We start from the raw sequence: 23,559 nt of genomic DNA on the forward strand, positions 1-23,559 counted from the left end.
TCCACCTGCTGCTGTCTTGTGGGCAACGAGTTGCCTTGTGCACCCATTGCCACTGCTTTTTGTGCTGTGACCCCTCTCTGCCTGGCTGCCAGAATTCACCCTGCCTACTGGTTTGGATGAATGTGTCTATTTTAAGTCCTTGGTTGTCAGACTTCCATACAGTTCAATTTTCTGTCAGTTCTGGTTATTTTGTTTCTAAATTGTTGTTGTCCTTATTTTCGTTGTGCAAGGAGGCACAGTGTGTCTACCTATGCCTCCATCTTGGCTGGAAGACTTGGTCATGTTCTTCACTAATTTGATTTCACTTGTAAAAACACTTTTCTCCCCAATTTTTTTTTTTGCCATCAATATCTGTGAGACTGAACTGTAGCTTTTTATTTGTCAGGCTTTGGAATCAAGATTATTCTGGCTTTGTAAAACAAACTTAAGTTTTCTTTGTTTTCCATGCTCTGAAATAATTTAAACATTGTAATTATAGGTTCCTTAAAGGGTTAAACAAATCCACCTATGAAATTATCTAGTCTGAGTGCTCTTTGGGGTTGGCTCTCTGATACTTAAAAATATTTATTCATGTTGTTATCTACTTATGTGTTATATCTCTTCTTGATTCAACTTTAGTAATTTACATTATCCTACAAAATTATTCATTTTATTCAGGCTTTCAAATTTATTAACAAAAAACACAGAAGTCTTTAATTTCTTACACATTTTAAATGCCTGAGCTTAATTCCCTTCTTTTTTCTGTATTAGAATGGTTGGTAGTTTATCTCATTGGACTTGTCAGAGGATTAGCATTTGGATTTACTTTTAAATTCTACAATTCTGTTGTCTAAGTAATAATGATCTAGCAAGTTATAATAATCTTTCTTTTTACTTCTTCATTTTTAAATAAGATTTTATTTATTTATTTTTAGAAAGAGCTGAAGGGAGGGAGAAACATTGATGTGCGAGAGAAACATCGATGGGTTGCCTCTGGCATGCCCCCAACCTGGGAACTCGCCTACAACCCAGGCCATGTGCCCTGACTGGGAATCAAACTAGCGACCTTTCAGTTTGCGGGACGATGCCCAACCTACTGACCCTCACCAGGCAAGACCAAGTATTAACTTTTGTCTCTCCTTTAAAGTTCTCTTCTTTCTGTTTGACTAAGGTTTTATATTATTTATTTTGAAATATAAAATTCTTTTCTGTGTGGCTATTGTCAACATACCTTTTCCAAGTTAAAATTGTCTTCAGTTCGATTGTCTTCTGAGTTGTCTGTATTCTTTTCATCATCCCCTTTATCTGCATTTGCAAATACTGAAGCCACTCGAACCACTGGCAAGGGTACATCCCGAGGGACAAACCTAACTGAACTGACGGGCATGGTCCACAGTTTAATTTTCTTAAAAGATTTGGTTTTGGCAGAATACCGTGACTCACAGACAAAAACATCTTCATCTCGAAAGTTTTCTGGACATAATTTAAAGTATTCCTGGGGGATATAATGATAAAATTAATTAGGTGCATTTTCTGAAAATCAACGAACAAAAAAGAAAATTCCAAAAATAAACACCAACCAAATAAAAGTTAAAATGTTTAGACTTTCTAACAGTTAACAACAAATGGTAAATGGCTAGAGATCTAGCAGTGTTTTTGATTCAGAATGACTTTCCTAAATACGTATCATTTAACTTATTTAACCTAAAAATTGCCCTTTTGAAAATATATTAGTATTAATACAGCTATAGTGTTCCTTGAAGCTTTGGGCAGGGCTCCTGTGCTTACATCTGATAGATACACAAAAGTACAACTTATTACCTGAAAACCACACTAGCAAGTTATAATGATCTTTCAGAAAATGTCATCCTTAAAAATTATATTTCTGGAAATATAAAAAAATTAAACTGATTGCATATAGCTACATTGTATAGGCAGCAAATGGTCTTTCACCCTCATGTTCCAAGTTTATTCCTAAATATTTATATACAGCTTTAAAAAATATTTTTTTTCCAAACAGCTTAAAACAGAGCTCCCAATTTTATAAACACTTTTTTGTGTGAGTTATAAATTTTATTCCCATGTAATAATTTATACTTTTGGGACTAATGAGTTTCTTACCTTGACAAACATGACCACACATTTTCCCAGAATTTTACTAACAGGAACTTTGTTGTAATAGTCACTCTTAAAAACTTCTTTTTCTAGGAATTTCGTGGTAGCCAAATGGAATGTTTCATTTGGCCGATAAAACCAACAGCCATATAACCATTTTTTCCCCTCAAAAAGAAAGACAAAGAGAGAGAGAGAATTACCATTAACAGAAATCACATATTCTTTGCAAAATGAACAAATCCATGTATTTTGCCATGGCCTGAACCTACCAATATGCTTTTTAGGCCATGTTCCTTAACATAATCATCTTAGCAGAAATAATACTTTAAAATAATAAATTGTAATAAGGCCTAACAAAATGCTACTTTTCATCTCATATTAAAAGATAAATAATACATCGAATCAGGAAGGTGATGAGACCTGCTCTAGTTTGCTGGGGTCAGGAATGAAAGTACTGCACATGGTGAACGGCTGAAAGAATTACACTGCCTGGATCACATTTCTGCCTGCTTTGGGCTGCATTAAATCCTATTCATTGTCCATGTCTCAAGTTAAAGGAAACTGTTCTAGGAAATCATTTTTTTTTGTTTCAAAGATTTTATTTATATATTTTTAGAGACAGGGGAAGAGAGCAAGAAAGAGAGGGAGAAACATCAATGTGTGGTTGCCTCTCCTGGGCCCCTCCATGGGGGACCTGGCCTGCAACCCAGGCACGTGCCCTGACTGGGAATTGAACCAGTGACCCTTTGGTTCACACGCCGGTACTCACTGAGCCACACTAGCCAGGGCCCGGAAGCTTTTTGAAATAAAATTCTAAGCCAAGGCAGATGTCTTCCTGTAATAATCTTTTATTTGTGATTTTTTTTTTTTAAAGATTTTATTTATTTATTTTTAGAGAGGGAAGGGAGGGAGAAAGAGAGAGAGAGAGAAACATCAATGTGCGGTTGCTGGGGGCCATGGCCTGCAACCCAGGCATGTGCCCTGACTGGGAATCGAACCTGCGACACTTTGGTTTGCAGCCTGCGCTCAATCCACTGAGCCATGCCACCCAGGGCTTATTTGTGATTTTATTGGTGTAGTTTTACCTACAGAGTTTGGCTTATGGTGTGTGTTTAATAAATACTGAATGAATAAATATCAACTAGACTTTAAGAAGTTACATTTCTTTTGACCAAGCTGTGCCATTGCTCCATAATGCTAGATCCCATGTTTTTCATGTAGTGGGTGCTTAATTCTATTTTATATATTGTAGAACAATTATCACTAGAAGATGTAAAATGTATGAATTATAATTTTCTTCCAGAGGACTAAGGAATAAAACAGTCACATCTCACAAATCTGTCCTTCAATTTAAAATGAACTTACCAGCGGAATCTTCCCACAGTCTCTCAATACAGACTATATGAGGTTGTAGGTTGGCTTCCGCGGGTTCTACATAGACGTAATCTCCAACATGGTACATGCTGTTCTTAAAGCTGCAGTCCTGGCTGTATGTGCGATGTAAGCCTGAGAGGCCTGCAGCACCTGAGGAATCTTCACTCTTTTCAGCCTCTTAAGTAAAAAGACAAAGAGGTTCTCATTAAAGAAATGTTGAAATCATATGGAGGATTCAAACAATATATACTAATATATTTAATTCTTTTCTGGACACTTAAAGGCAGGATTAAAAACAAATAGTGTAATATACACATTCCTAGTAGCCCCTACTGGAAGTTATTACAACTAACTGCCAATAATTTAAATAAATACATTAAATAAAGGATCTATAAAATAAAAATTACGGTAATATATGTTCCATACAGTCATTCTGAATGATACTGAAAAGTATAAAGAATAGGTCACATATAAACCATGTAATCCTAGAGGTAATCTCATATGTTCTTTATCTTCATCTTAATGTCTCCGGAAATTTTCCCTAATAGCTATGACATGGATATGACACAACTAATGGACTCCTAAGAACTGAGGAAATATGGCATATGTATATTACATAATATATAATAAACTATATATATATCATGCACATTTCCCCTGAGAATTAAGTTCTGCTCACATCCTTGACTATTTCCTTAGGATAATTTTTCATGAATGGAACAGTTGGAAATAAGCATTTTAAATGTTTTGTTTTTGTTTTTTAATGTATATTACAGCCCTGGCTGGTGTGGCTCAGTGGATTGAGTGCCGGCCTGTGAACCAAAAGGTCACTGGTTCAATTCCCAGGCAGGGCACATGCCTGGGTTGCAGGCCAGGTCCCCCATTGGGGAGCATGCAAGAAGCAACCACACATTGATGTTTCTCTCTATCTCTTTCTCCTTCCCTTCCATTCTCTAAAAATAAATAAATAAAATCTTAAAATACATACATATACATATATATATATATATATATATATATATATATATATATATATATATTACAAATTGACTCCTAAAAGTCTATACTGATTTAAGCCTCTCACAGTTTTGCTGAAAGGGGTAGTTTCTCCATTCCCTCTCTAACATTGGTATACCAGATCCTTATACTTTTATTAAAGCTTTCAATTTTGGAGGGAAAAAAAAGGTTATCTAATAGTTGATTAATCAACTGAATCCCTGTGAGATATGCAGCATATTCACAAGATTCTTTAACCCCCCCAAATTCTAAGCAGGAATAAAGGCTGATAAAACAACTCAGCTGTAAACACATGCAATCTTTAAAGAAAAGGATTATTCAGATTGCAGAGTACTGAGCTACAGAAGACTATTTTCCAGGCCTTGAAACCTAATGAAGTTTGCCTGGTTGGATTTTAAAATTGCTTGCAATTGATGACTCTTTTTCCCTTCCACTTCTCTCTCTCTTTTAAAAAATGTATTTTATTGATTATGCTTTTACATTTGTCTGTTTTTTCCCCTTTTACTCCCCTCCACCCTGCACCCCCCTACCTACATTCCCCCTTCAGTTCATGTCCATGTGTCATAAGTTCTTTAGCTTCTACATTTCCCAGACTATTCTTGCCCTCCCCGTCTATTTTCTACCTACCATCTATGCTACGTATTCTCTGTACCTTTCCCCCCCTCTCTCCTCCTCCCACTCCTCTGTTGCTAACCCTCCATGTGATCTCCATTTCTGTGGTTCTGTTCCTGTTCTAGTTGCTTAGTTTGCTTTTGCTTTTGTTTTAGGTGTGGATGTTAATAATTGTGAGTTTGCTGTCATTTTACTGTTCATATTTTTTATCTTCTTTTTCTAAGATAAATCCCTTTAACATTTCATATAATAAGGGCTGGTGATGATGAACTCAACTTGGCCTTATCTGAGAAGCACTTTATCTGCCCTTCCATTCTAAATGAAAGCTTTGCTGGATAGAGCAATCTTGGATGTAGGTCCTTGCCTTTCATGGCTTAGAATACTTCTTTCCAGCCCCTTCTTGCCTTTCAAGGTCTCTTTTGAGAAATCAGCTGACAGTCTGATGGGAACTCCTTTGTAGGAGACTGTCTCCTTATCTCTTGCTGCTTCTAGGATTCTCTCCTTCATTTTAATCTTGGCTAATGTAATTATGGTGTGCCTTGGTGTGTTCCTCTTTGGGTCCAACTTCTTTGGGACTCTGAGCTTCCTGGACTTCCTGGAAGTCTATTTACTTCGCCAGATTGGGGAAGTTCTCCTTTATTATTTGTTCAAATATGTTTTCCACTTGTTGCTCTTCCTCTTCTTCTTCTGGCACCCCTATAATACAGACGTTGGAACACTGAAAGATGTCCTGGAGGTTCCTAAGCCTCTCCTCATTATTTTGAATTCTTGTTTCTTCATTCTTTTCTGTTTGGTTGTTTCTTTCTTCCTTCTGGTCCACTCCATTGATCTGAGTCCCAGTTTTCTTCCCATCACTATTGGTTCCCTGTGCATTTTCCTTCATTTCACTTAGCATAGCCTTCATTTTTCCATCTAATTTGCGACCAAATTCAACCAATTCTGTGAGCATCCTGATCACCAGTGCTTTGAACTGCGTATCGGATAGGTCGGCTATCTCTCCGTCACTTAGTTGTATTTGCTGTGGAGCTTTGATTTGTCCTTCTGTTTGGGCCATTTTTTTTGGTCTTGACATGCCTGTTAGCAGTGAGGGGCGGAGCCTTAGGTGTTCACCAGGGCAGGGTAACCCATGTCCCTGGGTTGTGACACTGTATGTGGGGGTGGGGTCCAAGAGGGAATAATGGCGCTTGCTCCACTCTCTGCCGGATTTCAGTTACTTCCCCTGCTTCCTACAAGCAAATTGGGCCCTTCTGGTACTGACTCCCAGGTGGGTGGGTTTGTGTATGTTCTAGGACTCTGTGGGTCTCTCCAACAAACTTTCCTGTGAGGCTAGGAGTTGCCTCACAGGAAAGTTTTTTTCACTCCTGCTTTGTTTCACCTGGTTTATCTGCAAGTGAATGTGGGACCACTGGTCTGCCAGCTGCAGCCTTGCTCGCCCCACTCCACAATCTGCCATCTCGCTGGCTCCGTTAGCCGCTGCCTTGGGCACCTTGGTCCACTAGCTGCTGCCTTGCCTGAGCTGCCTGACTTTGCCCCTGCTGCCCGACTCCGCCCCTCCTACCAGTTTGGATGAATGTATCTTCTTTAACTCCTTGGTTGTCAGACTTCCATAAAGTTTGATTTTCTGTCAGTTCTGTTCTTTTGTTTTAAATTGTTGTTGTCTTTCTTTTGGTTGTGAGAGGAGGAACAGTGGATGTCTACCTACACCTCCATCTTGGGCGGAAGTCTCCCACTTGCCTTTTTTGAATGGGAATGTCTCTTTTAGCCTATGCATGTCCCATCACTATTTTGTAGGAGCAGAGAACTTGTTTTTTTTTTTGTTTGTTTCTTAGGTCCACAAATAGAGAGGAATTGTATCCCAGGATGGATCACACACAGAGCCTCACAAACATAATTGAAATAATGAGATTTGGAACTTTTGAGCTGATATTTTGATGGAATTTGGGTATCTGGTAATCTTACTATAACAAATACCTAAAAAATATGGAGGTGACTTTGAAATTGGGTACTAAGTAGAGACTGAAAGAATTATGAGAAGCATGATAGAACATTTAGCCTAGAATGCCTTAAATAGACTGTTGATAGAGAAATGGACATCAACAACTTTGCAGTTGAAGGCTCAGAAGAAAAAGAAAATGTTACTGGAAAGTGGAAGAAATGGGACCCCTTGTTATATGTATAGTGGCAGAAAACTTAGCACAACTGTGTCCTGCAGTTATTTGGATTCTGGGCCTCCTGGGCCACTCTTTTAGTTATCTTTTTCTTTATTTCCATTTGTTGTTGTTCTATTCCTTTCTACTCCTTCAGAGACTTCTTCAACTTTATCTTCTAATCCTTCTCTAAATGTTTCCTTTTTGCTACCATTGAAAACATTTCCCCCCCTCAACATTATATTTAAGTATATTTTATTGATTATGCTATAACTGTTGTCTCATTTTTTTTCTCCCCTTGGTCCCATTCCACCCTTCATCCATCCTCCCACCAGGATCCCCTTCCCCTCAGTTAATGTTCATGGGTCGTACATGTAAGTTCTTTGGCTTCTCCATTTCCTTTACTATTCTTAACTGCCTGTCTATTTTGTACCTACCATTTATGCTTCTTGTTCCCTGTACCTTTTCCTCCCTTCCCCCTCCTCCTCCCAACTGATAACCCTCCATGTGATCTCCATTTCTGTGGTTCTGTTCCTGTTCTAGTTGTTTGCTTAGCTTTTCAGGTTTAGTTTTGATAGTTGTGAGTTTGTTACCATTTTACTATTCAGTTGTGATCTTCTTCTAAATCCCTTTAACTTTTCATGTAATAAGGGCTTGGTGATGATAGACTCCTTTAACTTGATCTTGTCTGGGAAACACTTTATCTGCCCTTCCATGCTAAATGATAGTTTTGCTGGATAATGTAATGTTCAATGTGGGTCCTTGCCATGACTTCATGACTTCAAATACTTCTTTCCAGTCCCTTCTTGCCTGTAAGGTTTCTTTTGAGAAATCAGCTGACAGTCTTATGGGAACACCTTTGTAGGTAACTGCCTCCTTTTCTTTTGCTACTTTTGAGATTCTTTCTCTTTAATCTTGGGTAATGTAATTATGGTGGGCCTTGGTGTGTACTTTTTCGGTCTAACTTCTTTGGGACTCTGAGCTTCCTGGACTTGCATGTCTATTTCCTTTGCCCTGTTGGGAGTTTTCCTTCATTATTTTTCCAAGTAAGTTTTCAATTTCTTGCTCTTCCTTCTCCTTTTGGCACTCCTATCATTAGGATGTTGGAACATTTGAAGTCTCAGAGGTTCCTAAGATTCTCCTCATTTTTTTGAACTGTTATACTCTGTTCTGGATGAATGTATATTTCTTTCTTCTGGTTCAAACCATTGATCTGAGTCCTGGTTTCCTTCCCTTCACTGTTGGTTCCCTGTATATTTTCCTTTATTTCACTTTTTATAGCCTTCACTTTTTCCCCTATTTTGTGCCCATATTTAACCATTTCTGTGAGCATCCTGATTACCAGTTTTGAACTCTGCATCTGCTGGGATGGCTATCTCTTCAGCACTTATGTATTTTTCTGACTATAAGACACACCCTCCCTGCACGTGGGAGGAATAATGGTTGTTAATGCTGCTGTTGAGTTCTGTTTACATGTACACTGGCGAAATATGTTACTTATGTTATTAAATATTTTACCATGGTTTTTGTTTCAAAAAATTTTTTTCCTATTTTTCTCCTCTAAAACCTAGGTGCATGTTAAGGTCCGAAAAATACGGTAGTTGTATTTTTTCTCAAGCTCTGATCTGTTCTTTTATGTGAGCCATATTTTTTGTCTTGGCACTCCTGTTAAACATAGTAAGGAGTGGAACATTAGGTATTCATCAGGGCGGGGCAACCCACGTGGCTGCACTGTGGTGCTGTATGTGGGGAAGGGGTCAAAGAGGGAACAATGATGCTTGCTCAGCTCTCACCCTGCTTTCAGTCATTTTCCCTGCTACCCACATGCGAACTGGGCCCTTCTAGTGCTGATTCCTGGGTAGGTCGGTTTGTGTATGTTCTAGGACACTTTGGGTCTCTCCAACAAGCTCTCCTGTGAGACTGGGAGTTTCTCCCACTGCTTCAACCCCCACAGGTTTTTTCAGTCAGAGGATGTGAGACTTTATTTACCCGCATTGGAACCCTGGGTTCTGTGGTCTGTCTTGCTTCCTAGTTGTTCCTCCTGGTTTGTCAGCATGCAAATATGGGACTGCCCAGTCTGCCAGCCACTGCTTTACCATGCACCCTTTCCACTCTAGCTGCCCGTCTTCGCCCCTCCTACTGGTCTGGATAAATACTGTTTTTTTAACTCCTTGGTTGCCAGACTTCCATAATACAGTTCGATTTTCTGGCAGTTCTGGTTGATTTTTGTTTTCAAATTTGTTGTCCTTCTTTTGGTTGTGCGAGGAGGCACACTGTACCTACCTATGCCTCCATCTTGGCTGGAAGTCCAAGAATATCTATATAAAATTTTGTCAGTAGAAACAACATGGGTGGTTCTAAATGTCATACCTTTTATAGCAATGGCATTTTCTTTTTCTTTCATTAATTTCCCCTTTTATCTTTACTATTTTCTCTACTTCAGGTTTGGTTCCCTTTTAATTTTCTAACTTCTTGGGGTAGAAACATAGATTTTAGATTTTTATTCTAACACACATGTTTAAACCTATAAACTTTTTTCTAAGAACTACTTTAGCTATATTTCATAAATTGTAGTATGTTGTTTTCATTTTCATTCAAGATTTTTTAAAATTGCTCTTGTAGTGTCTCCTTTCATCTATGTATTTAGAAGTATACTGCTTAATTTCCATATATATGGGGATTTTCCCAAATTTTTTCTGTTGCTGATTTCTTGTCTAATCCAACAGTGTTCAGAGAAGAAACCTGGCATACTTTCAATCCTTTTACATTTTTTGAAACTTCTTTTATGATCTAGCATATCATCTATCCTAAATACCAGTCCATACTGCTTGATAAGACTGTGTACACTGCAGTCACTGGGTGCAGTGTTTTACATTTCAGTTAGATCAAGCTGGTTGCTAGTCCCTGTCTTAGTCAACTGAGGCTGCTATAAAAAACATCCACCACATACTGAGTGATTTAAATAACAAACATTCATTTCTTAAAGATCTGGAGGTTGGGAAATGTAAGGTCAAAGCGCCAGCAGACTTGGTAAGTGTTGAGAGCCCACTTTCTGGTTCACAGACAGCTATCTTCTTATTTATCATCCCCTTATACTGGCGCTAATCCCATTGTGGTGGCTCTGTTCCCATGACCACATCCAAACCTAATTAGCTCTTAAAGGCTATATCTCAAAATACCATAACATTGGAGATTAGGCTGTAACAGGAATTTGGGGGGTCGGGGGAGCAGGTTTACATAAACATTCAATCTGTAGCAATGCTATTCAATCTTCTATATTTTTGCTGATTTTTGGTGTAGTTGATATATGAATTGCTGAGAAAGGAGTACTGGATTAAAATTGTTGAACTACTTCTGTTTTCAATTCTGTCAGCTTTTGCTTCATGTATTTTGGGGAATCCACTGTTTTGTATATACATTTATAAATATTGTATGTTCCCAATGTCTTGATCCTTCAACATTATGAAATGTCCCTCTTCATCTCTAGTAATATTTCTTTTCTTAAAGTCTATTTCTCTGATATCAATATAGCCTCTCCAATTCACTGTAGGTACTATTTTCATAGTGTATTTCCCCCTCCTTTTTCTTTCAACCTATTTACGTCTTTCAATCAAAAATGATTCTTGTCCTTGCTGGTGTGGCTCAGTGTATTGAGTGTCGGCCTGTGAACTGAAAGGTCAGCGTTCTGATTCCCAGTCAGGGTACAAGCCTGGGTTGTGGGCCAGGTCCCCAGTTTGGGGACCTCTCTTGATGTTTCTCTCCCTCTCTTTCTCCCATCCATCCCTTTTATCTAAAAAATAAGTAAATACATAAATAAAATAAATAAAATCTTTTTAAAAATTTATAAACAGCACATAGTTGGATCTTTTAAAATTTAGTCTGATAGCCTATGTATTTTGACTGACGTGTTTAGCCTGTTCACAATATGTAGGGTGTTTATTGATATGACTGAATTCATCCATGCAATTTTGTTGTTTTAGTATGTCTTTTGTCTTTTTGTTCTTTTCCTTCTTTACTGCTTTCATTTGTGTTAAGCAAACATTTCTAGAGCATCATTTTATGTCCTGCATTAACTTTCTTTGCTAACACTTTTTAATGAATTACCATATGCCTCTTTAACTTATGACCATCTACTTCAGGTTAATACTGACTTACTTAAACACTGAAACTTGGCTCCAATATAGCTCCACCGCTTTGTGCTGTTACTGTCACCTGCATTAAGTCCTCAGCATTGGTGATAGCAACTTTAAGCAAAATGACATATAACAAATTTTTACTATAGGCTAATTGGTATAGACAAGAGTTAAATTCCTATTTCATTTCATCAACATTATAATGAAGTGACATTGAATATTATGTTATTTGAGGACCTGCTATAATGCTATAAATGTTATAAACATAGCAATAGTATTATAATTATTCCTTTAAACAATCTAATGTTTTTAAAAGAAATTTAATGGAAAAATGAAAACACAGTCTTTTATATTTGTTTACCCACACATTTAGCATTTCCAATACTGTTCAGTACTTCTTATGGATTCACGTTATCATCTGGTGGCATTTTCTTTTATTCCAAAGCTATTCCTTTATTACTTCTTATAGGGAAGATCTGCCATCAGTGAATTCTCTCAGTTTTTATTTATCTGGAAATGTCTTATTCCAGTTTCATTTCTGAAGAACAGTTTTGCTGTATATATAATTTTTGGATCCGTTTTTTTCCCTTTCAGCACTTTGAATATCATCTCACTGCTTTCTTGCCTATACTATTTCTTATGAGCTATCACTATATTACTACTGTTTTCTTAGACATGATGAGTTGTTTTGCTGCTTTCAAGATTTTCTCTTTCAGCAGTTTGATCATAATGTATTTAGATGTGGTTTTCTTTGTGTTTTCTTAAATGGTGTTCCTGGAGCTGAAGATTAATGCTTTTCAAGAAATTTGAGATGTTTTCAGCGATTATATGTTCAAATACTTATCTCCCCCTTTCTTTCTCTTCTTTCCTTTGAGACTCCCATTATAAGTATACTAAGCCACATGACATGAAGGGCTGCTCCTAAGTCCGCATAGCTTAGGGTTAACAAATGATTTAGGTGATGACTGTACTCAAGTGCCTCAAACCTACAAGAAATCACCCTCTGATGATTAATTTGTATATGGCTTGGGGAATGCATTCCAAGTTGTAACCAACTTTCAGGTATCCCTTGCATTTCGTGTTTCATTCAGTTCTCATATCTCCCCTGCACATGTATAGTTTTCCAGTCACTTAAGACTATGTGGAGAGCTTATTTTACCGCTTCTACAGCTAAGTTTCAGGGTACTCCTCAATCTCACTGTCATGCTGGGCTAGTAAAGCTGCTGGTCTACACCATTCATTTCTACATCAATCACTTTTCACTGGCAAAGACAGAGACCCTCCTCCTCCTCACTCCCTCCCCTAATCATCATCCTGAATGAGTATATCTACTCTGTGAACAAAGCTGCTAGTTTTTGTAGCTAGCCCTATGCTGGTAAAATTATTATTCTCACCAACCAGGTTCCTTTTTCTTCTTTTTTTGTGTATGCCATTACTTTAGAAAATTTGCTTCAAATCAACTTTCTTTTTCTTAAGGGAAAAAATCCATAAGGAGCAGATTTGATGCTAAAGACTAGTATAACTCTTACAAAGTCATATATTCTAGGTATATATATGAGCTTTATCAGAAATGACCAAATTTCTAATAAAAGTTCCCACTGTCAAAATATTTCTAACTTCTGATAAGTGACTCAAAGTAATATTTTTAGATTGATACAATTAAAAATTTAAAGAAATGTCCTTCTAGTTATCAGGTTCAGCCAAAATATCATCTACTTATCTGGACTACACTTTGTATAAGGAGAGCCATGCTGCTGAACAAGGGGGCAGAACCTTGATGCACTCACAGCTGAGAATGGTTTCTAGCCCCAGCTGGGCCCCTTAGATTTTTATCTACCCATAGTATTAATCTCCCACACTTGTGAATTAACTGACTCTGCTCCTGAAATATTAGGATAACTGCTGTGTTACATGTAACTTCCAGTCTTTTCCAGTCTGATGATCAAACTGATAATGATAAAAAAACATTTACATCTTACCATGTCTGTTTTGAAAGCGTAACATCCTGAGTCCTTATTTATAAAAAGATTCTTCTCCACAGTTAATTATACGACAAGCTATAAAAAAGTATAGTATATTTCTTCATATTTAATAAAATGAAAAGAAACCAACCTCTTTTTTCTTCTTCTCGTTTTAGTTTATCTTCCTCTATTTCTCTTGGTAATTTTTCCTTTTTCTCTTTCTCCACATCATTATGCAAATGTTTTGTTGTATAGCTGAGTGCCGGTGAAAGAAGGATCTCTCCGTTTTTGCAGAGTTCATCACGAATTTTAATAAAAAACTGCTGAAGTTCTACTGCATCTTCATATATTTCGGAATCTGTCCTATAACAACATCAAGAGTATATCTATTGACACATGAACTGCTTCCTTTTTGAAAATTTAAAATATCTATCTATCTATCTATCTATCTGTTTATTTATTTTTAGAGGGGAAGAGAGCAAGAAAGAGAGGGAGAGAAACACTGGTGTGAAAGAAAAACAGTGATCAGTTGCCTCTCATACACGCCCCAACCACAGACTAAATCCGCAACCTAGGGCAAGTGCCTTGACTTGCCTGTTGAACCTGTGAACTTTTACTTTGCAAGTGGCACAAACTGCTTCTTTTAAACACTTCAATTACACGTTAAATTCTATCCAATGCTCCTTTAATGTTAACTGCTACAATGTTACTTCTGCACAGTGCTAAGAAGGGTATCTCTTTAAAATTCCTTAGAATAGAATCTGGAGTCATTTTTCCTTGGTAAGCTTTATGCCCACTAGTTTCATTTTCATGAAGACTTGCTCCTTCTATAGTTCATGTAAAAAGAAAGGTCTCATACAGTTTCCAGGGGAGAAATGGTTGATTTTCACAAGAGAAGGGGGCTACCAGAACCAAAGACTACTGAAGCTCCATACTAATTGCAACACTTACTTGCATCTAATCTTTGAATTAATTTTTACTTTCTCTTAGTTGAGGGAACAACACATTATATAAAGCAGGAGTCCCCAACCTTTTTGGCACTAGGGACTGGTTTCATGGGAGATAATTTTTCCACGGACTGTGAAGGCAGGGGTGGGGGAGAGGTGGAGCTGAGGCAATAATTTGAGCAAAGCTTCGCTCACTCAACACCCACGCCCCCTCCTTCCCAGTTCACCTCTGGTTCCTAACAGGCCATGGACCTATAATGGTTCACCACCCTGGAGTTGGAGACCCCTGATATAAAGTTAACAAAAGATTTAGGCAATGTCCCTTTTCTTCTTTTTTAATTTGTGTATCATGGCTGTCTAGGTTGGTAGGACTCAGAGAACATTTGACCTAAACTGCCAAGTCAGGAGGGATCCTATAATGGTTACAGGTTAGCGTTCATTTTAGTTTCCCAGAAAGAACCTCTAATTCTGCGGAACCATCGAGAGCAACACAGAGAGAGATGGAAAAGAATTATCTCTGTCACACTGAAAACTTTTAAAAGCTTTTCTTTTTTTACATGAGAGGACTGGGCAAAATAACTTCAGAATTTGGACTGGTAGAAATTTTATTACTCTCAATCCACTGTGGTCTTAGGAAGGCTTAAATATAATTCTATTAACTAAGAACACCAGGGTCTGAAAAATTATTCACAAAGGTAACCACAGACAAAGTCTCAGCAGCAGTTACACAGACATTCTGGTAGGGCGGGGTGGTGGCAGGCAGAGCAAGCCCAGTCAGGGCCTGCGGATACCCACTACTACAGTAATAGACTTTGGCAAAACCTCTAGAACGCTTCTCTTCATCAGCAAAGGTAACCTAGCAAGAAAATCTAAAACTACTGCCAAAGCAACTAAAATGGATGTTTCTGGAAAGATTTTTAAAAATCTCTGCAGGTTACAGAAATGCTAATACCTGTAGGAAACCAATAAAAATAAAATGGACCAAGGGAAGAAATTCCTGTAACACTATTTTGATGCCTGTTTTGTGAATAGAAATATCTTAAGACTGTTCACTAGAAATTAAAACTCATTTTATAATAGCTTACAACTTTATATACAAAATTAAAAGTAAAAACACACTTTTGGTAATCTAGGATACAGTGAAAAATGGGGGGGCAGATTTATAATTTCATCATGTTATGTGGTTCAATAATGGACGTTCCTTACAGAGCCATTAAACATGTGACATATCCTTTGTTTTGTTTCTTTAAACAAAGTAATAGGAAGGACTTGTTAATCTAAGAGACTAGGTATTCCCTGCATGTGCAAGAACAAAAACTCAAGATGGAAAAATAAATAACTCTTATTCCCCTTAATTGGTGGGTAATTCTTACATATAAGTCAGATATTCAGTAGAGGAAAATAATTAAGATTACTGGAGAATTGTTAGTGCTTCTCTTGTCCTTGTTGTCCTATGCTTCCCCTTACCTGCAAGGGAGTCATTAGCATTAGCAAGGGAGTCCAGGTATACTGTCAGCACATTAGGAAAGCTAGAGGCCAACTGGTAGAAGTCAGCGCTGTGCTATTACTGAATACTACTGATAGAAAAACCACTGTCAACTGAGTGAACTTTTCTATGCCTCACTGTTCAGATCCCTTCTATTTTAGGTGATGAAGTCCTAGGTGATGATGGGTAGCAGTGGTGGGTACGGGTAAGTTGTGAAGAAGCATGAACACTGTTAAAAGATCAATGTGAAAATGTATTGTATGTGGACTTCATGGAATTCATGAACTTAATAGTTTTGGGACATCTGCTATCAATATAGTAAATTACTGGCAATATAGTAAATAAAGCCATGGTTATCATTTACTCAACTGATGCATCTCCATCTCAGCAGCATCGGTTATTCTTAATTACTGTATACAATATTCATTCACAAAGAATGGCTTCCCTTATGTTTTGCAACAAAACTGTGGGCATGAGAGTGAAACTGATCACTATTTCCTATAAATAAACTTTGGATTCCATCTCCCAGGCCTCAAAAGCAAACACCAGTCATGTCAACAATGGAAGAATGAAAAAAGCTCATTTTCTAGGGATACAAATCTGGTTAATTCTTTTTTAAAAACAAATTTTATCTATTTTTAGAGAGAGGGGAAGGGAAGGAGAAAGAGGGAGAGAAACATTAATGTGTGGTTGCCTCTTACATGCCCAGCACTGTGAACCTGGCCCACAACCCAGGCAAGTGTCTGGACCAAGAACCGAACCAGTGAACCTTTGGTTCACAGGCCTGTGCTCAATCCACTGAGCCACACCAACCAGGGCAAAAGTCTGGTTAATTCTTAAAATAATCATGTTATCTACATGAAAATAAATAAAGTTGCTAATATCTAAGAGACAAATGTACTTTGGAAGACTCACAGAGGTAATGCCAAGATGTAATGGGGATGGGGCAGGAAGTGACTTTAGATTTAAAGGGTCTTTAAGTAAACTGAGAAGAACAGAAGTGTAAGTTCCATGCAAGCAGGGCTTATCCACTTTGTCCACTGGTGTATCTCATGCATCCAGATAATACTCTAACTGACAGTTCAATCAACATTTCACCAACTGACTACTCAATAAACATTTGTTGAATAAATGAAAATAATAAATGAATGCAGATTTTAATTTTTTAATTTGTTTTGAGAGAGAGGAAGGAAGGGAGAAGAGAGGGAGAGAAACATCAATGTGTGGTTGCCCTACACGCACCCCCTACTGGGGACCTGGCCTACACCCCAGGCATGTGACCTGACTGGAAATCAAACTGGCAACCCTTTGGTTCACAGGCCAGCAGTTAATCCCTTGAGCCACACCAGCAGGGCCTGAATGCAGATTTTGACTACAAGATGTTCCCTGTCCTCCATCTTTCTCTTTATCTATTCCCACTGTTGAAGAATAAAGAGACCATTTCCTAAATGTGTCACTCAAGGGCCTCTCTAGTCCATCCCTTGAACACACTATATTCATTTCCTGACCCTATGCCTTTACTCATACCACTTGTCTTATGTGAATCCCACCCATTCCTCCATTTTCCCTGATGCCTGAAGCCTTTTTAGAACTCTAGTGTGGAGTGCCTTCCTCCACCATCTTTACTAAATATCTATTTGCTATGTGTTGTCTCATGACTGGAATTATTTCCCCCTAAGCATAGGTCCTATCCCAACTGTCAGACTTAAAGCTTTTAGAGCACAAACTCAAGCCTTATCATCCATGGCTGTACTCCATGACTGATATCTTGGTGACTATCTCAGTCCTAGCCCTCTACAAGTGGGGAACAAAATGAGCTACCACTCTACTTGTGTGACTCTGGGCAACTTCTCTCTGTGCACTTCTTCACATGTAACCTGGGAAGATTATTACCTACCTAGATCGGCTATTATAAGGATCAGAGATTATCTACATAAAGTGCTTAGCATGGTGATTTACAAAGAACAGGTGCTTATGAGTAACAGCAAACGTTACTATTAATTTTTTTTCATGATCCAGAGCAAACGTAGGCTTCACAGACTCCCCAGATAGAATTACCCCATGCTAACTGCCTGAAGGTCTAGCTCTCAGCATGATGACTGTAAGCTTCAAGAAGGTTGAGTCTGTATCTTTAACTTTTTATATTATATTTCCTTAAATGACGCCAAGAGCACAAAGAAGGCACACTGTAATTGCTGAACTGAAATTGTTTTAACAGTTGAGTATACTATTGTCGTGTGGCAAAGATATACAACAAGTGAATTTACAAGGGAATTTAAACTTGATGGAAATTTAACTTTGATTGCTTCTTTTAGAACATTTAATGTCTGCAGAAGGCACTTAAAAGGAGAAATTTCAGGTAAGAAAGTGCTTTTAAGTACACTGAAACAGTGACCAAATTTACATCAGTTTAATCTCAAAATATCAATACCTTAGAACTATTTTAATTTATTTAAAGTATGCTTGAACTGAACTCAACCTTCAAAGGGAAATCATGTTCCTATTTGTAACTATAAACTTTATCCTTTAAAAAAGTGTTTTGGGAAAGGCTGTATTTTAAGTTATTCTTTTCAATAGATCTTCAATTTTGTCTTACTCCTTCTTATTAGTCCTAATTTATAATTTAGATGCTTTTTCTCTAGAAGTTCTGGTTAATTAGAATTCAAAATAGCCCTCTTCCAACCGTAGTCATGTATGTATCTAAGCTGAAATAATACAACAAAGTAGAATTCTTTCTTATGTTTCACATTAAATATCACAGTTCATAAAAAAAGAAATGGCTTTGAAAACTTACCGATTCATCCTTCTTGCCCTTTCTAATACTTCAAACATATGCTCTTGAAATAAATCAAGCCGCCGGTAGCGATTATTTTCAACATTTTTTCTAATTATGTCAAAAGTAAGAGGAGGTCTGTTTGGAAAGCTGGGGTCCACAGCAGGAATTTCTGCTAATGAATCACTATAGCATCTTCCCTCATCATCCTGATGACTCATGACTGACACAAAAAGATTATGGATAAGCTCTTGAATCAGCATGGTCACATTTGGAACATGAGAGTCCTCATCTCCCTCCAGATCTCTCCGAGTTTCAAGCAGAACTTTGTGTAGGACAAGGGCATCTTTGTAGATCAAAGACTCAGGCTCATTGTATGTACAGGCATTATTAAACATCATGACGAAGTCCTCAACCATGGAGTCTATATCTTGGTATTTGTTGGCCATCATATGACTTCGAATTTTTTCCATGTCCATTGGCTTTTTAATGGTCAGATAATAGTCAGGCAGCTCAGATCTGGAAGGAAGTCTCAGAAATATGGCACTGAGACGGCGACCCCTCTTATCAGTGTAGTTCTTTACAGCTTCATAGACTTCATTTAGTTTCTGCTGCATCGGAGTCATGTATTTTGACTTTTTAGGAGAAATGCCACTCTTCCTACCTAAAAAAAGAGATTTAATGTTAATTGGATAAAATGAAATGAACCTAAATTTATATTTCCTACCGACAAAAAAGAACTGGAAAAAATTTAAGCTGTTGTCAGTAATCATATTTTTGGTTAGACAGTAAGTACTGTTGAAATAGTTGGGAATAAGGCAGAATAAAGCAAATGAGTTATTTATGTGACATTCTAATTCCATCACCTGTGGTATTTTGGAGAACTGAATTTCATCATGTGTGAAAAAGAGATACAGATGTTAAAACAGAGGACACTTATAGAAACCTTATAGCCTTGCCCTGGCTGGTGTGGCTCAGTGTGGGCACCAGACTGAGAACCAAAAGATCACTGGTTTGATTCCCAGTTAGAGCACATGCCTGGGTTGCAGGCCAGGTCCCCAGTAGGGGGTGCTTGAGAGGCAACCACACACTGATGCTTCTCTCCCTTTCTCCTTCCCTTCCCCTCTCTAAAAATAATTAAAATCATTAAAAACAAACAAACAAACAAACAACAAAAAGCCTTGTAGGCTTAAATCTCAATTGAGAGCATAGTATGAACTTATAATGTGTTTTATCTTTAAATATAAAGCATATGCACACACACTTTCCTAGGTTAGTCCACTGAAAAGCATAGAAACAATGACCAACCCAGTAGCAGTATATCCCTGAATAATTTTGACTATACAGACTGTAGTTTTGAAATTCTGATTTCAAATACTAATGTCAGTAACTCCTGATTCCCAGTCTGCACAAGATGAGCCTAGAATATCTGTTATATATATTTTTAAGATTTTACTTTTAGAGAGAGAGGAAGGGAGGGAGAAAGATAGGAAGAGAAACCGCAACGTTGGTTGCCTCTCGAATGCCCCCCACCAGGGACCTGCCCCACAACCCAGGTATGTGCCATACTGAGAATCAAACCAGTGACCCTGTGATTTGCAGGCTGGTGCTCAATCCACTGAGCTTCACCAGTCAGGGCAAGCCTAGAATATCTTAAAACACTAGACAATACAAAAATCTTTCAAGAACTTCTTAACATGGTCATGTGAAAAGAACACAGCAGCCAGCCTGAGTCAACATGAGCATCAATAAGGACAACAACTACAATGGTTTAAAATTAAGCAATATGTTTAAATCTAGTAGTCCTTAATAATACATAAAAATGAACAAACAACTGGGTAAATGTTGAAGGATGTTAGTAAAACAATGCTGCATTCTGAACACTAGTAAATAAAAGGGAACAAAATCTAGCGTTTATCCCTTCAAAAACAAAACAAAACAAAACAAAACACCAAAACCCAGAATAAACCAACAAACCAAAAACTGTATTGCCAGGTAGTCAAATATTGGATGAGGCAAAGTTTCTTTATATAAGTATTTCAGCTAGTAACTAAGTAGGAAATGTTAATATACTGTAACCATCACTATTTTTGTATATCTTTAGTGAATCAATAGCTCAGCATTAGTAACTGTTAACATAATGGACAGAAACAACCAGATATTATGTGCCAACTGATGGAAGATTATATCACCTCTGAAGTTGGGTTGTGTGCCAAAGGTGGGGGACATGGATCAAATCTAAATTTGATCAAGTCTCCCGCACCAATTACAGAAAATAGAAAGGCCAAAGAACATGTTAAATACAGTAAATGGATGCAATTAGCAAAACCTAGACTGTGGTAAATTATAGTACAAACCTACATTCTTCAACAAATAAACTGCAAAGGAAAAATGAAAAGAGAGATGGAGGGGAATTTACAGAAAAAGAAGTATCATTCAAATTCGATGTGCAAACCTTCTCTGGATTCTACCTCAACCAGACGATGCCCTAAGATGTGATGCAACCTAAGTGTAGAATACCTATTACAAAGAATCCTTGCCAAGCCAAAGCAGAATCCAGTCAAGCCTTTAGAATTAACTTTCTTTTTTAAAAAAGGTTTTATTTATGTATGTATGTATGTATTTATTTATTAGAGAGAGGGGAAGGGAAGAGAAAGAGAGGGAGAGAAACATCAATGTGTGGTTGCTTCTCATGCATCCCCAACTGGGGATCCGGCCTGCAACCCAGTCGTGCCCTGACTGGGAATCAAACCAGTGACCCTTTGGTTCACATGCCGGCACTCAATCCACTGAATCATACCAGCCAGGTCTAGAATTAACGTTCATTTATAAGAACTAAGGGGAACAAAGGAAAAAGTTAAATAAAATCATAAGGAAGTGAAATGATTAATCCAGAATTTGGAACTGTGCAAGAAAGTGACCTGGTTCCTAAAGAATCAGTGGCATGAGGGTTAAAAAAAAAAGGAGGGGCACTACTCTAGATCATGAGTTTAGAGGCATAACTATCAAATGTAATATGAGGAACTTTCTAGCCTGAAGAAACCAAATGTAAAAATAATTATTTGTAAGACAATAAGTAAAATTTGTCAGATTATTAGATGAGACCCAGAAACTAAGAAACTGCTAATTTTCTTAGATGTGATAATGACTTCATGCTTATTTAAGAAAAATTCAGTTGACTCTTGAACAACATGAATTTGAACTGCAAGGGTCTACTTACACACAAATTTTTTTTCAATAAACAGCATGTCTGCCTGTATCACTAAGTTTCAAGTCTGCAGATTCAACAAACCTCAGATTAAAAACAGTATTTTTGATTCTGTGGTGGGAATCTGCATATGAGGCCTCAATGAAATTAAATGGGGATTTTAGGCACATGTCCCCTCAAGCTGTTCAAGGGTCAACTGTATCTGTATATTTTATAGATGCAAACTGAAATATGTAGAGATAAAATGACTTAGATTTTCTTTAAAATAATTTAAAATTTAAAAATGAGAGAAAACAGGATATAGGAAATAAGTATGACACAATCTTGATAATGCTGAACAACAGGTATAGCACACCGGGGTACCATTCTTTATATATTTATGTTTGAAATTTTTTTCATAATATAACATAGAGAAATGAAAAGGAAGTTAACATTACACATTAAAATCTCTTCACAAGAGAAGAGAAAATCTCTTCTCTTTCCCCACACTTCACCCTGGCCAGTATGGCTCAGTTGGTTGAGTGTCAACCCACCACAAACTGAAAGGTTGTGGGTTTGATACCTAAGTCAGGGCACATGCATAGGTTGCAAGTTCTGTCCTGATTGGGATGCATACAATAATCAATGTTCCTCTCTATCATCAAAGTTTCCTTCCCTTTCTCTCTCCCTCCCTTTCCCCCTCTCTAAAATCAGTAAGCAGGTCCTCAGGTGAGGATAAAAATAGTAATAAAAAGGTATAAGATTTAGGTTTCTAACTCAGGAATTAGTTCTAGTTTAAAAAAAAATTTTATTGATTGATTTTAGAAAGAAAGGGGGGTAGAGAGAGGGAGAGGAGGGAGACAGGGACAGACAGAAAGGGAGAGAAAGAAACATAGATTTGTTCCATTTATTTATATTCATTGGTTGATTCTTATATGTGCCCTGACAGGGGATCGAACCTGCAACTGTGGTACACTGGGATGACACTCTAACTAACCAAGCTACACTGTCATGGCCAGGTCTAGTTATAAAAGGCACTGTGTCCCTAAAAAGTAGAAAAAAATGTTTTCATTTCTGCAAACCTTCTGTATGCCTTTACTATTCCATGAAAAGATAAATACCGTAACTAAAAAAAAATCATCACCTAGCAATCATATCCACAGCTATTGTAAAGTTTAGTTTGTAGTCATTTCACATAAAAAGTAGAATCTCTTTTCCCCTTTTGGTAAATATGGCTCTAAAAAACATCTGACAATACCACTATCATTTTTTGGTATTTACTTTGTTTATTATATGACTTCGTAAGGCAGAAACCTCTTGTTTAGTCCAATGGTAGTAATTATTTTTGCTTTCTTCTTTCCCCTTACATCTTTAAATAAAACCACCATCCACACACGGCACTCAAGACAGCTGAGTGCAGTACAGTGGCCAGGTATCTCCACACTCTCAAATTCTGCCTAGGAGAAGCTGCTGGGATTTATTTTGAATTCCAGTAAAGAGCAAACAAACATACAAAAATGAAGTCTGCCACTACATCTTCCAGGCATCATTTGTAGGAAAAAAATAATCTACTCTGCCTATTCCTATTTCATAACATTTACAAAATGTCTACCACATTCAAGAAGGTAAACAATACCGTTGAAATTATATTCTATTCACACATGCTTTTCCCCAGTTTAACTACTTAAAATATGGAAGAGAATGATTGAGAAGAGGGAAGGAACTTGATGCTGGAGTGCAAGTTCAAACATATTCACCAATTAATTAAATATTATTTCAGTAAATCAGTAGTCTATCCTTTACACAGTAAATGGAACAATGAACTATG

General features: G+C 37.4%; 1 protein-coding gene across 1 annotated transcript in view; it reads right to left on the reverse strand.

Annotated features, from left to right (window-relative positions):
* Positions 1 to 23,559, reverse strand: part of PBRM1 (polybromo 1) — a 123,232-nt gene that overhangs the window by 37,539 nt on the left and 62,134 nt on the right. Inside the window, exons 18-22 of the mRNA XM_036030884.1 lie at positions 18,566 to 19,208; positions 13,490 to 13,701; positions 3,462 to 3,645; positions 2,101 to 2,260; positions 1,211 to 1,474 (exon numbers count right to left, since the gene is read on the reverse strand). Of these exons, the coding sequence (XP_035886777.1) occupies positions 1,211 to 1,474; positions 2,101 to 2,260; positions 3,462 to 3,645; positions 13,490 to 13,701; positions 18,566 to 19,208 (1,463 nt within the window). The remainder of the gene's footprint in view (positions 1 to 1,210; positions 1,475 to 2,100; positions 2,261 to 3,461; positions 3,646 to 13,489; positions 13,702 to 18,565; positions 19,209 to 23,559) is intronic.

Source organism: Phyllostomus discolor, chromosome 7 (genome assembly GCF_004126475.2).
Source record: "Phyllostomus discolor isolate MPI-MPIP mPhyDis1 chromosome 7, mPhyDis1.pri.v3, whole genome shotgun sequence".
In the NCBI taxonomy this organism is placed as follows: domain Eukaryota; kingdom Metazoa; phylum Chordata; class Mammalia; order Chiroptera; family Phyllostomidae; genus Phyllostomus; species Phyllostomus discolor.